Here is a 16,142-nt window from a genome sequence, read left to right on the forward strand (position 1 = left end):
AAGGTGGAGAGGTTTTCCCCACACACCCTTGTTTCTTTAATCCGTGTAAAGTCCTCAGAGAAACGCCTCTGAAGGAGTAGCATTTCTCCTTTTATACGGTTGATATTGACCAACTCGATCGGATTGGAAAGATACCGACCGTATGAGGACTCTAACTTCGCATAGAGAATGTTATGCTGCAAGCGGAACATGGAGTATTTTTCATTCGTTTTCCATCGGAAGAACGATTTTATTTTTGGTTTGGCGAAATGAATCCACCATTCCATCCAGGAGCCAAAGCTCCTTCGCTGTTTTGTCCAATAGTTCCACTTACATCTAAACTCCTCCAAGTTTTCGGCTGTCAAGATATGTGGCCGAAGTTGCCAGTATCCATTTTGCCGTAACCGAGGTATGTTTGGAAGGCAGATGCGCACCGTGAGCGCCTTATGGTCCGAGAAAGACAATACGTGCATGTCTGTTGCACGCAGTTGATCCTTCATGTCCTTAGAGACGTAGCAGCGATCGATGCGAGAGCCCGAACCACGTGTGATGTGAGAGAACTCTACAAAGTTTCCTTTGAGAGCCTCCCAGCTGTCACACAACTGCATACTGTCAACAAAGTTTTGCAAAGTGAGACTCGTATTCCCCATACCCGTCGCGTCCTTGGACTTCAGCACGCAGTTGAAGTCCCCTGCAAGGATGACCGGTCCCGGTGCATTCCGCAGGTAGTACGCCAACGAGCGGTTGAAAAAGAGTTCCCGCTCAGCTCTGTTTTGACTTCCCGAAGGAGCGTAAATGTTGCATAGCGTGGAAGAATTCTCAAGCCGGACGCAGATTAGTCGTGAGTCCAAGCTACGCTCGACGTGAGAAAATTTTAGGTTCACCCGCAAGGCGATCGCTGTACCTCTCCTTGTGTGGTCAATGTTTGTTACAACATTGTACCCAGGGAGCACTAAGTCTTTGACAGAAACTTCTTGTAGGAAGATTATGTCTGTGTCAAGAGTACGTATGAAAGTTCGTAGTGCATCTAGTTTGGTGGAATTGGATATCGCATTGATGTTTATCGATGCGATCGTCACTGATGTCATCAACTCATCCATTTCCACCAAACTACTATGCGTCCACTTCCATTACCCCAGTCGGTTTCGCTGCCGTGGCATTGGTCTTTTTGGGAGGACGACCTGGCTTACGCTTGATCGGTTCCTCCCCAGACTTGCACGACACGTCGCTGTCCGTCTGTTCGTCCGTCTTTCTCTTACCTGCCACTGTTTGCCAGGAAAGGGATGAAGATGTAGCGGAAGGTGAAGGGACACGAGGGGCTTTGAACGTCGATGAGGTATCGGCGTCCACCTGAAGTCCGGCGTTGTCCATCTTGGTGCTGGTCGATGCTGCCGGTACGGTCAACGCACTTGCCCGGATGAAAGATGCTACTGCCGGGACGGTCCGTGTACTAGCCGCAACGCTAGTGGCCTGCATCGGGATGATCGTTGCTGGTGCGCCTATTGTCAGGCTCGAAGCACCGGCCGGTGCGCTCGCCGCGACGGTCGATGTGCTCGCCGCGACGGTCGATGTGCTCGTCGGGACTGTCGGTGCGCGGACGGCCGGTGCGCTCTCCGGGACGGTCGATGCGGGCGCCGGGATGATCGGTGTGCTCGATGGGATGAGCATTGTGTTTGCCGGAACGGTCGGTGTGCTCACCGGGTCGGTCGGTGCACGGACGGTTTGTGTGCTCGCCCGGGGGACTGTTGCTGGAGCAGGGTTTTCGGTGCCATTCTGCACCGCTGAGGCATACGACAGCCTCTCGTTGACGCTCGTCTTCTGAGCCACCAGTTTCCTGCCTTGGGTGCAGGTCATCCCATGGTGTGCAGCAAGACGGCATGTTCGACACGTTTGCTGCTGTCCCCGGTATGTTATCAGCGTCTCTTCCCCTCCAATCGAGACGTATGACGGCACCGGCTTAGACAAGACCGCTGTGACGTAGCGGTATCCGTCAGGGATTCCGGCACACGGGTATGGCTTCGCCCATACTCCGGCTCGGATTGACCGGACTTCTCCGTAGCGAGCAAAGAAATCCGTAATGCATCTGTCCGTGATGTCCTCGGACAGGTCGTGGATTTTGATGACCACGGAATTGTCGACCATTGCGATCGGAATCGGGAATTTCTTCCCGTCGCATTCGAGAGAATGCTTGCCGTCGTTCTCCTCGACGGTTCTTAGAGCAAGGCTCTGGTCCTTCACTCGGATGTGAAGGAAGTGGGATGCCGGCTTCGTCCGGATTGATAGGATAGAAGAGCTGCTTAGACCCAGCTTGGTCATGGCGAGGGTTGTGGCCTCCATCAAGGACGGCCTTTTGGGGAGCTTCGAGAAATCCACCCGCAGGGTGCTTCTCGAAGCAGCCATGATGTGGCTTGCTCTTGCACGTTTTTTAACACTCTGCTCTGTAAAAAGTGCGTCCGATCGCAACGAGTCTCGGAGAGGAACTAGCTTGAAAATAGATTTTTTAAATTGATCAATATTTTACATGTTTTTCTAGACCTATTTTACACTTAAAGCCGCGAAATAGATGATTTTATTTTATTTTACGACCGTTACAAATTCTGAACATTTGTAACTGTTGTTACCCCAAAGCAAAAGTTATCACAAATTTTAGATTCTTGCACAGCCTCTGACTATTTTTGGACCGTATGAATATGCTCAATTGCGGCATGTTTAACAGATTTAGAGCATATTATGTCAAGTGGTAAATTTGCCTAACACTGGTACCTATCGCGAAAGCAGTCGATAAAATTTACCAACCCGCTTGATTATATCGACCGATAAATTTATCTACTCGAATTGGTATCGCGAATGTATTCAACTGAGCAGTCGGTAAAATTATAACAACCCATAAAAATACCTATCGAGTAGTTTCTCCGTCTGTCAAATTACCATGGAAACCTAGAGTTTGTTTACTTGTAACAACGTTACAATTAATGCGACTTCTATCGTATCGAGAAGCATTTTAGTTCGTGAAGCACCCAAAAGATTAGAATGATAAATTCATTATTCTTTTTAAAAGATGCGGAGAATGAAGAGGGAATAAATCTAGCAGCGTACCGTAGGCGATTGAAGAAGCATTTTGATCCGCTTGAATTATCGGATAAAACGTAAGCGTATTGGCTCAACAATCGTTGCCACTGTTTTAACATGTTGTTTTTTCAACTTCATTAACAATTACCGAGTTCCGAAGAGGCTGTTTGAAGAAATCCTTGCCAAAGTGGAACTAGCATAAGCATAAGCGTGGGTTATCGGCGGAAGAAAAATTGAGAACAAAACTGCGATTTTTTGCACAAGGGTCGTACCAACAAGGTGTTGGTAACGATTTTATTATGGCAATTGAACGTGAACTAGCGTATTTCATAACCATGGATATGACTGCCGACGAAAAAGCAGACGCCAGGAGATTTTTTTATAAAAAATTACCTGTGCTTGTGTAGTGATGTGCACCTATGGAACTCACATCAGAATTGTCGCACTTTACGACATCCCAATTCAATATTTGAATAGAAAACGGTTTTACAGTTTAAACGCTTTAATGGTAAATATTAAATTTAACACTTCTTTATAAAATGCTTATTGATAATGATCTTCTAGATATGTGACCACAGGCAAATGATCCTATTTGTAGATAATACAATACAAGCCCAATATCTTCATACTTAGAAGAAAAATGAAACGGTGGTGACCGAACGATGAAGCTGTTGGGTTTGTCTATTTACATATGACATTCTTGTACCCAATATTAATGATTTTTCTATTGTTGTTTAGGGGACTCTGCTTACCCTTTAAAACCATGGATGATTAAGCAACGAATATATCTATTTTTCTATTTCTTTCTTATAAATTTACGTACTTTTTTCTACCAAGTTTTTGACCTGCCATAATTCTAAGGTTGTCTTAGAGTGGTACAGGGCCAATAAGATTCATTTTGTACCAAAACCAAATTTCCCACAGTTTCGCCCCAAATGAAAAATACTGGGCAATCACAAAACTTTGTCTTAGGCGAAGTGGTGTAACAGTTAGAGATGTTCTTGGCAAGAGGAAGTGAACGGAAATTGCGAAAACGGTACGGGCGCTAATGCAGGAAAAAAAACAAAATACGTGAATTATATAAGAACAGGGAACACAATGCATAACTGTACAAAAGAAAAATACTCATTTTTTTATATCGTTGAAATTCTTTGGAACCTCAAATTAATATACTTAATGAATTTTTGAAATTATAAAAGTTATACAATATTTTGGGAAACACCTTCAAGTATCTTCACTGAAAATTTCAAATCGATCCGACATCTCTATAAAATGAAAATTGGTCCGATGCACGAGAAATATGAAACGTTTGAGGGGTATGCGCCGACAACGGCAAATAAAAATTATTTAAATTTGTTTAAAAACGTTTTTTTAGCAAAACGATAGAAAATTACTATTTCTAGGCATTCTAAAAGTTTCATGCCGATACGACAATCCAATCAATTGTTATTTGAATACAAAACTACAGTAACTACGCGTGTAGGCGGTTAAATAAAAAAAAACAAATGTTAAAACAAAATAAAAATTCACCAGAAAAATACATGTTTTGATGGGCTAAAGTGGTTAAAAAATAATAAGAAGCGAAAAATTAACACAGAATAACATTTTTACATTTTTTTAAATAAATTTTTCCACGGTCAACAGCTCTTTTCAGTATATCGGATGGGTTGAGGCAGTAGTTAAATATATCGGTCGATATAAAAAAAATGTTTCGTTCGCGATGCAAATTAAAGACTTTTTTAACAACTGCTTGATTTTTTCCCCACGATTTGTACGGTAGCCATGGCAATTGTACACGCGTTTTTACGGGTTGATAAATTTGATGCGTTGCGATACCATTCCGCCATTACTGTCATTATATCGGTCGATATGTTTATCGACCGGTTGTTAAGTTGGTTCGCGATAGGTACCACTGTCTCTTACCACAGAGGATTCAAAACGATAAACCAAGAGCTAATTGGCAAACCAAATGGATCAAATAACTACCAACATACCGAAGCGCACCGCGTCTTTGTACGCTCGCGACGCCACCATTGGCGAGCATTCTCGGGCAAATAATCTTATGCGCTCGGTATTGGCGAGAATGGGTAGAATGGGGTGCATCACACGCCAAGGTGCAGCGTAATTATTGATGACAAATTTGATTGAACTTTGACAGGTTTTGGCTGGCGCGAGGCCAACATAGCGAGGTGATTTTGCGAAAATCTGACATCCCGCACGGGCAGGCGATCCTTCGAACGATCGATAGCGAGATGAAATGTGTTGACGCCGGGAAGCAGACCCGCTGACGTGGTTCACGTGGTGAGAAAGTATTACCGAGTGATTGATGATTTGTTTGCGATGTCGATATAGGAATTTTGAAAATGCGTATTATGACGCTTTTCAGCGATCATGCAATATTGCTGCAATTAATTCATACCCAGTTATAAATTGAATCATGTATTCTATCAAAATTAAAATAACGCTATAGAAAATTAGCTTCATGAATTTGAGTTTTGAATGACTTTACTTTTAATCCCCCTCTTTCTTTATAATCTTTATTTAATTTTTGAAGTATCTTCACCCACAAAGAAAGGAATATTTTGCGTCTCCAATTCATTTTATGTTCTCATTTTATAGCAGTTATAATCTCCACACTTCCACAGAACGAAGTGCACATTTCATCAACTCGCCGTAATTGACTTTCTTCCAAGAAGCGTCCTCCAAACAAAAACCACGCCTCGGGCTGCTGATCGATCGTCGGCATCAGATCAGAAGCGGCAGATCGGAATCGGATCGTCCGGGTCGTATCAGCAAATAGATGCCGCCCGATGAAGGATCGGTTGACTTTTGGCTCCCCCGCCCAGACCGCGCGGCGTTAGCGTTGTTTATACAAATGGCAACAAAACCCGGTCACCTCAATATTGCAGAAAGGAAAAAATACAGCTGGTGGCCCTCGACCACGCGGGTGTGGCAATACTTTCCCGCCCAGCTTAAGGGTTGCCAACTCCGGGGTGCGCCATTCGTCACACGTGGCCATTTTCGCAATCCGCCAATGGAAATCGCCAACCGAGAAACACACAAATACACAATCTTCGAAATGAAAACAAACGGCAAAAATCTTGGCTGCCAATCGACAACTCCACGAGGTGGCCACCCTTTGGGGGAAAACTGGAACTTGCCAAGTGAACGTAAATAAATGGTACGGTGCGTCATGCGACTCGATGAGTAAGACGCTCGGGAATGTGTTCCAGTTTGAACGCGGCCACCAAACGGACACAATCTGTTGCCGATGCACTTTTCGCTGCACGGGAGCTTGTGGACGAGGGTAAAGGAAAAACAACTCCACTCGTCAACCGGATCGACCCTCTCTGTGCAGCTGGTTATCGTTTCCTCGACGATTATGATTGCAATCTTCGCGAGTAATGAAGAAATCGCTGTCCAATCGTGGAATTAACATGGTCGATCAAAGCTGAAACGCCTCCTTGCGCCGGCTGCATGTGGCAATTTACAATGTTGTGCGTTTTTAAATCGATAAGAAACATTTAAAACGAAAACGCGTACCGAGCTGAGTGAAAACCAAATGAACTAAAGCGAAATTAAACGGTTTCTGCTGTCCCTATTGCGAGATGACAAGCGATCCCTTGTAGCTGATAGTATGCCGTCGTCAAAACGAATTTACGACGATCCGTGCAAAGGACGTGCGGGATCGACCGCTTTGCGTGTTAACCCTTGAGAGATCGAGAGCAAGTGTTAAAAAGCTTCTGAAGTGGCTGCACTTTGCAGACTGCAGCTGTTAAGCTGGGTGCGTGTGGTCCATTTAAACACCGAGGAGGGTAAGTTACAGCGCAATCAAATCGATGAAGTTACGGCCACATTACAGCAAAGAGATTACCCGCCCCTATGCGATCCGGCAGTAGATAAATATTGAGAGTCTGGATTACTTTTAGTGAATCGCATCGAATTCTTTTTTATGCTCCTAAAAAAGCACCATTTTTCTTAAAAGGCGAAGAGTAAATAAAAAAAAAAAACATAATGAGCGGTAGTTGAAGTAACCAAATATACACTAAATTAAAAGGGGCGAATTTCAATATTCAATGGAACGGAATATAATTTGTTTTATGTTTTATTTGCATAGGAGTAAGTATATAAATACTAACATTAATTAATCCATCAAATTACATCAAGTAGAATTATCAAAATAATAAAACCTTTTAGAACCCAAAATCAGATTATATGTAAAATTAGAAAAAAAACATAGTAAAACGCCATTTCAACAGCAAGTATATCACAACTACTACAGTGAAATTCACAAGGTTAATTTAATATCATCCTTTGCATACAGCGCAGTATTCACGCAAGTAATTTCGTAAAGCAATTTAGAAAGATGCATAAGAACTATCTTTAACATTAAATATATAATTGTATAAAACGATTATTCCAGAGTTACAAATATTGAAGTGATGATCGTTAGCCAACAGAACCAAAATTAAAGATAAATATGCACAAAAGTTGATAAAAAATACTCAAAAAAGTAAATGAAATTATTCATTTTTACCCAAACAATGAAAAAGATTTACAAAAGCTTGTTAAAATTGTATTAAATCACACGAAACGATTGAAGTTGGAAAATAGAAACTAATTTGGCACAAAATCTAATAAGTATAGCTGTAACTAATGTCTTCGTAAAATGCACGGAAGGCAATATGATCCGAAGTATGTTGTTAGTAAAACCATTCATTAAGCGAAAACAAACCACCATTTTCTTTCAGCTGCAACCATCTAACGCTCTAGCCCGGTAACTCATTATCCAATTCAAATATCCCTACAGGTATCTTGCCGATTGACTTAACCTGTCGGCTACAACGAGGTGATGTGGACAATAGCTGTAAACGAACATATTTGTTGCCATTGGCTCCACGTGCAAGTGACAACAACCTTCGGCATCGCTTCCTCACTCCTTACGCCACAATTCCGCAGGCCGTGGTTCTGATGCAAATCCCGTTGAAAAGAGGTTTTCCCCGGCGGGAACAGTTTCGAGTGAGTTGTTTAAAAACAAACCAACGAGAGTGTGTCTATGCTGTGGGCAAAGAAACAGAATAATAGCACCGATCGTCATCTTTCGCTGGCAATTATCGACTCCAACGGTTTCACGTGGAAGCGAAATTACATCGACACGAACTAATTGAAGTTAGCCGGTGGCGGTCTGAAAGCCTCGTGTTTCAAATTGTAACTCGAACAATTTCAAACTGTTGTAGGGACCTGAAGAAGTATCCTCAGATCATTTCACACCAGCTAAATTTTACAGCAAAAATAATTCTTTAAACTTCCTCACAAACCAACACTCCCAGCACAAGACATTAGACGCGTAAACGAATTACTCACATGAAATCATATTTGCAAACACACTGGCAATCGAAAAACAAAACCCAGGCTACGATTTAGCAAAACATCGAACCATACGGTAGCACCGATCGATGGTGATCGATCGGGCGCAGTACGTGCGGAATGGGTCGTTGTCACGCCGTAAAAAAGCAACCCGCACCACGCCAGCCGGACACCATGTTTATCTTAAATTGCTGCTTTAATTATCGAAATCACATCGCCATTATTCCCCATCAGCATTACCATAAATCTTTTTTATTGAAACACATTCGTGCCGATCGGCAGAAGGAATGGAGAATGGCACGTGCGAGGCGAAGGGTAAGGGTCTGGCTCACGACACGACGTTATGTGCGTTTGTCCTGCCTATGGTGTTACACCGAGAAACATGTTTATGTTTGGCACCCTGCTGGATTGATGGTGGCCTTTTTCATCCCGAGCTCGATTTGTTTAAGGCAAATGACGAGTTTGTTTTTAAATAGGATGCCAAAACTGTAGCAACAATTATTTGTGGTTGCAAAATATAATTTAGATAATCAGAAAAAAACCACTAGATTGAAAAGTCGATCCCTGTGATAACTTAAAATTATTGTTTCCAGTGGTGAAGTACACAGTCAAACTAATTCTCCAACGTTCTGTGCCGCACAACCAATCCCTTCCGAAGAGGGACGATCGATAGATCTGAGACATTAGCGACACGCCATAACTGTCCGACCAACCGGAGCGAGACTAAGGTGCTCAACTCAGTGAAGCTCAGCAAGAAGGGCTAAATGTAATGATTGCCCGTCGCCTTCTACCACCGTGTGGCCTCCGTGCGTTAATTACGTCCCCTCACCCCGGTCGCCAAGAATTTGCGATATTCCGATTGGCAACATTTTAATTACATTTTGATTCATTTCTTCGATACAACCAGGTGCAGGTTTGGAGGATGGTGAAGGTGTCCGCGTGCAGGTTCCTTCGCTAAACGGTCACGCACGACACCTGAGCGTTGCACCGAGCGCAACGGTGCTGAAGGACCGCGCTCAAGATTGCAAGGATTAGCTTAATCGTTGGGAGCAGCGAATGAAGCCGACCGCAAGGCGGCAAAGGTTTCGTGTTACAGGGCACCCGCAACCGAACACCAATGGTGATGGGAGGTACGTGTTAGCATTACACTTCAATGTGCTGATTCTGCTCACGAATGTAGCAACACGAAAGATTTAGGGACGGCATTTGGAAATTAGTTCCAGGCGTAACAACAAGGTTGATCCCCGCGCCAATATATGGAGGTCAAACAGTACACGGTCGGGAGTTGGAGCAATCGGAGCAATGATAAGAAGTTTTAACCAGGCTTTCTGTAGGCTTGCTTCTCATATAAATTTGATAGTTTTTTCTATAGACGATGTTTGTATGAAATACCTTTGTTAGATGTTTAGTACAAAAGGATTTCGTTAAAATATCTTGAGGAGGCACAAAGAATTTTTTTTTCATAAGAGTTCATACTAAGCAACAGAAAAAATGTTTATCAAACAGTTTATCAAATTGCAGAAAAAAAGTGAGTAACACACATCATTAGTTAAAAGTTATGAAACATAAAAAAATCCAAAAACAAATAAAACTTAACATACAAATGATAACTAACATTACAAACTCGTACAAGAAGCAAAGCACTGTAAAACATGATAAAACCTTTGGAGCGTATAAAGAGACACTTTGTAGGCGATCAACAGATGTGCGTCAAAACATAACTTTCACTGAAACAACACAACATAAATATCTATTCATCACGCAACGATAACTCTTCCGCGTCAGAACAGAATAGCGATGATTTCCGGTTAAAAGCATAAACTCCTAAAGTGCTCTTTGTAGTTATGCAACCATCGGCACTTTTCCAGAACGGCTATGATTGAAAAAAGGCGAAAACAAAATACGCAAGCGCCAATGAAAAGAGCAGCTCTACCGGACGCAAACATTGGGCTGACGATTTATTTACACATCACTCTGCTTCTGGCAAAATTAGGGTCATTCCGGCGATAGGCGCCGTTCCGCTGGTTAATGTTTGATGCCGAGCGGGAGTGTGAAAAACGGCAATAGCACACAAAAAAAACCCACGAATTTAAAGGCAGAGGTATACGCGTGTTCCGCGTCTGCTTTTGATCATGTGCCATGGGAGAAGCAGGTTGCCCCATCTAAACAGGGTTGCTCTGGACCTCTAAATGGAAAACATTTATGTGAAAATTTGTGGTACTTGCACGACGCATCGTTTTGCTTCGGTAGTGAAAGCCCTTTGCGATGCTCCATGTGACTATTTCGGTTCGAACCGACGGCGGTGACCGTATGCCAAGAACGTTAATGCAAACATATTGCCGTTAACAAATTTCTTTCCGGTGCCATTAAATTGTTCAGACCACCCCTCGGTGATGTCGTGTCGTGCGAGGAACTAAAATTAGTTCGTAACACTTCCGGCCGAGTTCTGTAAGTATGGGCCACGAGAAATATAAATTCCAACACATTCCGACGATGGTTAGTAATAAACTTTATTTCGCGACATCCCTACTTTGTAATCCGTTTCCATTCCTGAAGGAATAATGTGTGACGAGATTAATACATGTTAATTTGAGATGGATAAATAGTTACAAAGTCTTGATTATTGGCACGATGTCGTGTTTTTGGACGCAGTTTGACAAGGACCTGGGATTCGGGCAAACAAGTTACACCAAAACGACAGCATAACGACACATCTAAGAGAGATCAAGCGCTGAAGGAATTCGGATTGCATCCATGATTTGATACTAATGGCGCCACACATGATTTCGTTTCAAGAACGACTACGCACCGACTACGAAAAAAGATCGTTGAACGGTTTTATGAATCTGTGCAAAAACTAAATAAAACGAAAAGGAAGCAAAGGTGAATCAGAGGCAAGCAGATGGAGTTGATCCTCTTATTATTAAATACCATTATCGTCAACCATGGCTCACAGAAGTACACTTCAAAACGTCATTCTAGCCATGACTAGGCGGCAGCGTTCTCGCGCCCTTACGACCCCGATTGTGTGGTGACAGGTCGCTGTCTCTATCTACTGCAAGTGACTGCAAACATTGAAGCATAAAATCGTCACCAGATGTGTATGGCCACGCTCGGAATGTTGCAGAGCTGGCATTATTTATGCCCATATAAAAGTAAACTACCAAGCCGCGGCCCATCAAGATTTTCGATTCATTCCTCTCTGGCGGATTGTGCAATCGCCCGGTGCGAGAGGAGCACTCCATTTTGCGCCAAGTTATGTGGTGCCGTTTTTGTGTTTTGTTTCAATCTGCACACTTGAAGTGTACGGTAAAGTGCATGTGCAAACCCTTCGAACGCCGGCATTTGGGGCGTGGATCTTATGGAAGTGCAATGTTTAAGCTCCGCTCGCTATCGACGCGTCGCCAAGGAATGGTGAATGGAATGGATAAATTGTCTATAGAACCAGTCCGGGAAGGTTCCAGCAGGGAGGGTACGTTTAAGGATGAAAAAAAAAAATGCTGAGGCTCAGCATGGAACAGCATAAACCGTTTTCACAAATCAAATATCTCTAATGCCATAAAGGTAATAAAATCGTTTAATTTCGAGAACTGGTAATTGCTATAGGCGGCTTGGAATTACCTGCCAGGAATATTTAGAGCATACCAGAAAGACAGAGTTGATCTTGTACATAACTTTTTCTTAGGCGGTGCGAGAAGCGCATGCTAAAACCATACAGTTTGTTTAGGAATATTTCTACCAGAACTTTCTGGTTCTTCTTATCAAGTGCTCTAGATCATCTAGATGTTCGCGCAAACTTCCTCAGCTCATAACCAGCAGTTTCCGTAGCTCGCGAGGCTATCGGCAGCGATGTATGCATCAGCAATTCATTCGCCATCGAGCGGCCCCATCGGTGCCGATTGTGCCAGGGACGTCCATCCATCCAAAAGTAGCCAACCAAAGGCTTACCAGCCGGGCTGCACTAATTGATCGCACACGATAGATAGCCGCGTTGGGGGCATAACGATCCGTTTCGTCAGATACCCGTCCAGCGCACTGAATAAGTACCATTCAATGACGTTTGTCGGGAGGAACGTCTTCTAGCTGGGGTGCCGCTGATATGTTTCAGCGCCAGCTGAGCAGAGTCGGCAAACAATTGAGTCGTTTATGTGCGAGCAGCGTCGTATCCGGTGCGTTCTAGTTACCGGTGGATTGAGGGCGAGGTTACTGAGCTGCCTGGGACCGGGTGGCACTGAACTCGCGGGTACTCTGAGATGCACTACTTGGTGGTATAGGTTCAGGCTATGCACTCATGAGATTTAAGTATCATTCAAGCGCGGACATCAGTGGATTCAGATTTAAAAAGACTTAATTTGGAAGTTACCCAAACATGTTTACTTCTGAAGAGGACAACTTTTGGAGGAGACAACTATTCCGGATCGTCATGAGGATTGGTAGTAAACATTTCGATCAGGTTCTTAATCCCAAGATCTTAATTTCTAGTACATACCTTTCTTCCTTATCATATTTCGGGAAGGTGACGTGCATCAGCTCCAGCACGGAACTTTCACTCTGCGGCTCGGCCGAAATACCCTGCGCACGCTGCCGCTGTACACCGCCATGCGTGCCCAGCTTCCGACCGCCCGGCGACACCCCGGTGGCACCCCCACTCGTCCGGAACACGCTCTGGAACTTGTCGAGGTGGCTGCGCAACTCGGCCACCTCGTCGTGCTTCTGGCGCAGCAGGTCCTCGAGCTCCCGGATTCGGATATCCTTCGCCTGCACCACCTTCAGCAGCTCCTGGACCTGCGGTGACAGACCGAGCGCATCAGCGTCGCCTATGAACAGATTCTGCAGGATGCTCTGGACCTGCTGGTCGCCCTGCAGCTGCGCCAGCTGCTTGTAGCTGTTGACCACCGCGCCCGTGTCCAGGTTGTTGTTGACGGTGTCATTTGTTGTCGCTGCCGACGCCGCCGCCGCCGTCGCCGACGTGCCGTGGTCGCCCATCATGGCCGGGCCGTCGCGATCGCGGTCGCGTGCCGAGGAAACACTCGCGGTCGCGGAACGTTCGCACCTGACGCTGGTAGCGCTGCTGCTAGTAGTGCCGGTGCCGCTACTACTCGTACGATCTGAACTCGCGAAACCGTGCGCGCTGACTGACGCTGTCGATGCGGCGGACGCGGTCTTCTTCGCGGCCGGGCCCGATGTCAGCACGGGGCGTCCACCGGCGTCGGTGGCGGGCGGCCGGGGGGTCGGCGCGGGCGACGCGAAGTTCGTGTACTTCAGCAGCCGGCCGAGCTGCTGGGCGTCGAGTGCGGTTGCGCCGCACAGGACCGTCTGCGTCTCCTGCTCGACGGCCGGGCGCCGTGACGCGAAGCACAGCCCGTCAAAACACACGCGCATCCACACTATTTTTGCTGCTTGCTGCCGGTGGTGTCATAAAAATAAAATCTATAGAGAACAGGGGGCGGATGAGGAAGAAAGAGAAACATTAGAGTGAGCGATCGAGTAAAATAAACCAACGTGAGAAGGCGGTGAGATGAGGTGAGATGAGGTGAGATGAGGTGAGATGAGGTGAGATGAGGTGAGACTCGGAACGGGTGCACGGGTGCAAGGCATTTTCGCAGATGTTGACCATTGCCAGGCGCCTGTCGACGGTGACGGAACGAACCTCTTCACAGACCGCACGGTTGCAAAAGTGTTGTTTTAGTGATAAGATTTGATTACCTTGGCGATTCTTATATGCACAGTGACTCACAGGTTTTTTCATCAGTCAAGTTCGGCAGGTGAAGAAGTTTATTAAAATGTGTGATCTTTCATGAGGATGCAAATCGATCAACTCATGTCCTTGTTCAACATCAAAAGTAACAAGTAATGTTCCTAAGATCATGTCAATAAACAATTTAAATTCTTAAACCATTTTTTTATGTTGAATTACAGATTTCTGAATCCGTCAAGCTCTTAACCTTTTTTCTTATCGGAAGGTTTTTATTCTTTTCCCAACACTCATTTTCTCAAATTACCATCTTCAAGCAGCACTCGTTTTACAAACGTTGCTGATAGAGTTAACAGTATAGGTTTTTGCAACCGTATATCTTGTAATGTTAATGATGTTTCTGTTAATGATTTCATCCGTGTCGTGATTTCACGAATAATTTCTCTATTTCAATATAATTCAACTTCCAAATTCAACTACTAGTTTCATGTTTACTATCCGCTCTCGTAAAATTCAATCACAAGACTGATGGTTTAATCCATTTAGTTTTTCAATGTCTACTTTGTTCCATCTTTTTCAATATGCAGATCCATCTCGGTTCAGTAGTAGGCCATCGCTTTTCCAATTTTCATTGCCAACTATCTAGCGAATGGTTTCATTTTTAATTTTTCGTTGCCTCGCCATCGAAATTCATTCGTTTATTATTTCGATTAATTCGTTCATTATTATTATTATTCTTTATATTCATCTAGCTCGGCTCAATCCCTGCAATCCGCTAAATGACTTTCCTCGAATTACCTTTTTTTAATTAAATGGTGATACATTTTATGCATTTCTACTTCAATGAAGTTATCTTACAGGATCCGTTCTTCAAACCGTTCTTTAGAATTGAATGTTTTCCATCTTATTCGTCTATAAAGCTTGCAACTAAAATCAGCTGAATATTTTATTTGGGATTTTATAATTATGCAAAAATAAAACACAAACACATCGAATAAAAAGATGCTGTTTGTAAAAAAAACATAATTCAATAAAAAATGTTTCACGTGCATCTATCCTCATTTAGTTTTCCGTCACGAATAAATCTATAGAATTCAAAGCTCATAGTATCCCCAATCTATAACTAATGTATGCTACTATCTTGGAAATAGCTTCATTCTACACATGAGATAAGATAAACCCTGTCAGTGAAGGTGCGAAAGCATGCATAATCTAAGCCGCGCTTCCGCAAATCAAACTTCGTCCCTAATCTTCGATAATAAAAGGTATTCGCGTTCCAAGCTCCCCAAAGCTTGCGAGAAAGGTAGTGTCACTTCCGGCGCCACCGGTTTCGGGGACAGTTGTGTTCGACCGGAACGGAAATGTATTTCACCACCTAATTAAGGTCGCGCTCGAGCGATCGATAGATCGAACAGAGATCGTTTTTGCACTAATATCGTGCGACGTGCGCAACACAACCGTTTGTGTCCGTTTGCTTCTATTTACCGCACGCCGCACGCCCGGGAAAATAAAACTTAATGGAGCCGACGACAGTACGGGAACGGGGGTGCAGGGAAGCGTATGATTTAAAACATGTATCAACAACGCATTCAACATCGATCGAGCAAAATGCGAGCGCATAGTAAAGAGTGTGTGTGTGTGTGTCTGGTGTTCGTCGTGGAAGAGCGAGTTTTTCACCAGCTGGTTGCCGACGCAAGACGCTGGCGGAAAAAAGGCGGTAGATTAATTTCTCGATGTTGTGGACCAGTGCCTTCGTCCCCGGAAGGACGGGGAGAGTATGCGGGACACCAAGGGAACACGTTTCGCGCATAAATTTTCAATTGATTACAATTATTAAATAATTGAAAAGAGAAACGTTCAATAGTCCTCGGGGCGCAAGAAAACGGGCACAACGGCTCAACAGATGGACAACAGCGAGGCGCCCCATGGGGTATCGCGGATGGCAGCAGCCAGCGACGACATGAAGCATGGCTGGAAGGCTTTTTCGTTTCGCATGTGCGTGTGTGCCAAGTTCCTTCTTATCTATTGCGAG

At 44.2% G+C, this 16,142-nt stretch overlaps 1 protein-coding gene across 1 annotated transcript in view; it reads right to left on the reverse strand.

The window, feature by feature from the left end:
- Positions 1 to 16,142, reverse strand: part of LOC131266382 (cGMP-dependent protein kinase, isozyme 2 forms cD4/T1/T3A/T3B) — a 107,517-nt gene that overhangs the window by 85,130 nt on the left and 6,245 nt on the right. The window contains exon 2 of the mRNA XM_058268879.1: positions 12,905 to 13,845. Coding sequence (XP_058124862.1) covers positions 12,905 to 13,797 — 893 coding nt within the window. The 5' untranslated portion in view covers positions 13,798 to 13,845. The remainder of the gene's footprint in view (positions 1 to 12,904; positions 13,846 to 16,142) is intronic.

This window comes from Anopheles coustani, chromosome 2, assembly GCF_943734705.1.
Source record: "Anopheles coustani chromosome 2, idAnoCousDA_361_x.2, whole genome shotgun sequence".
Classification (NCBI taxonomy): domain Eukaryota; kingdom Metazoa; phylum Arthropoda; class Insecta; order Diptera; family Culicidae; genus Anopheles; species Anopheles coustani.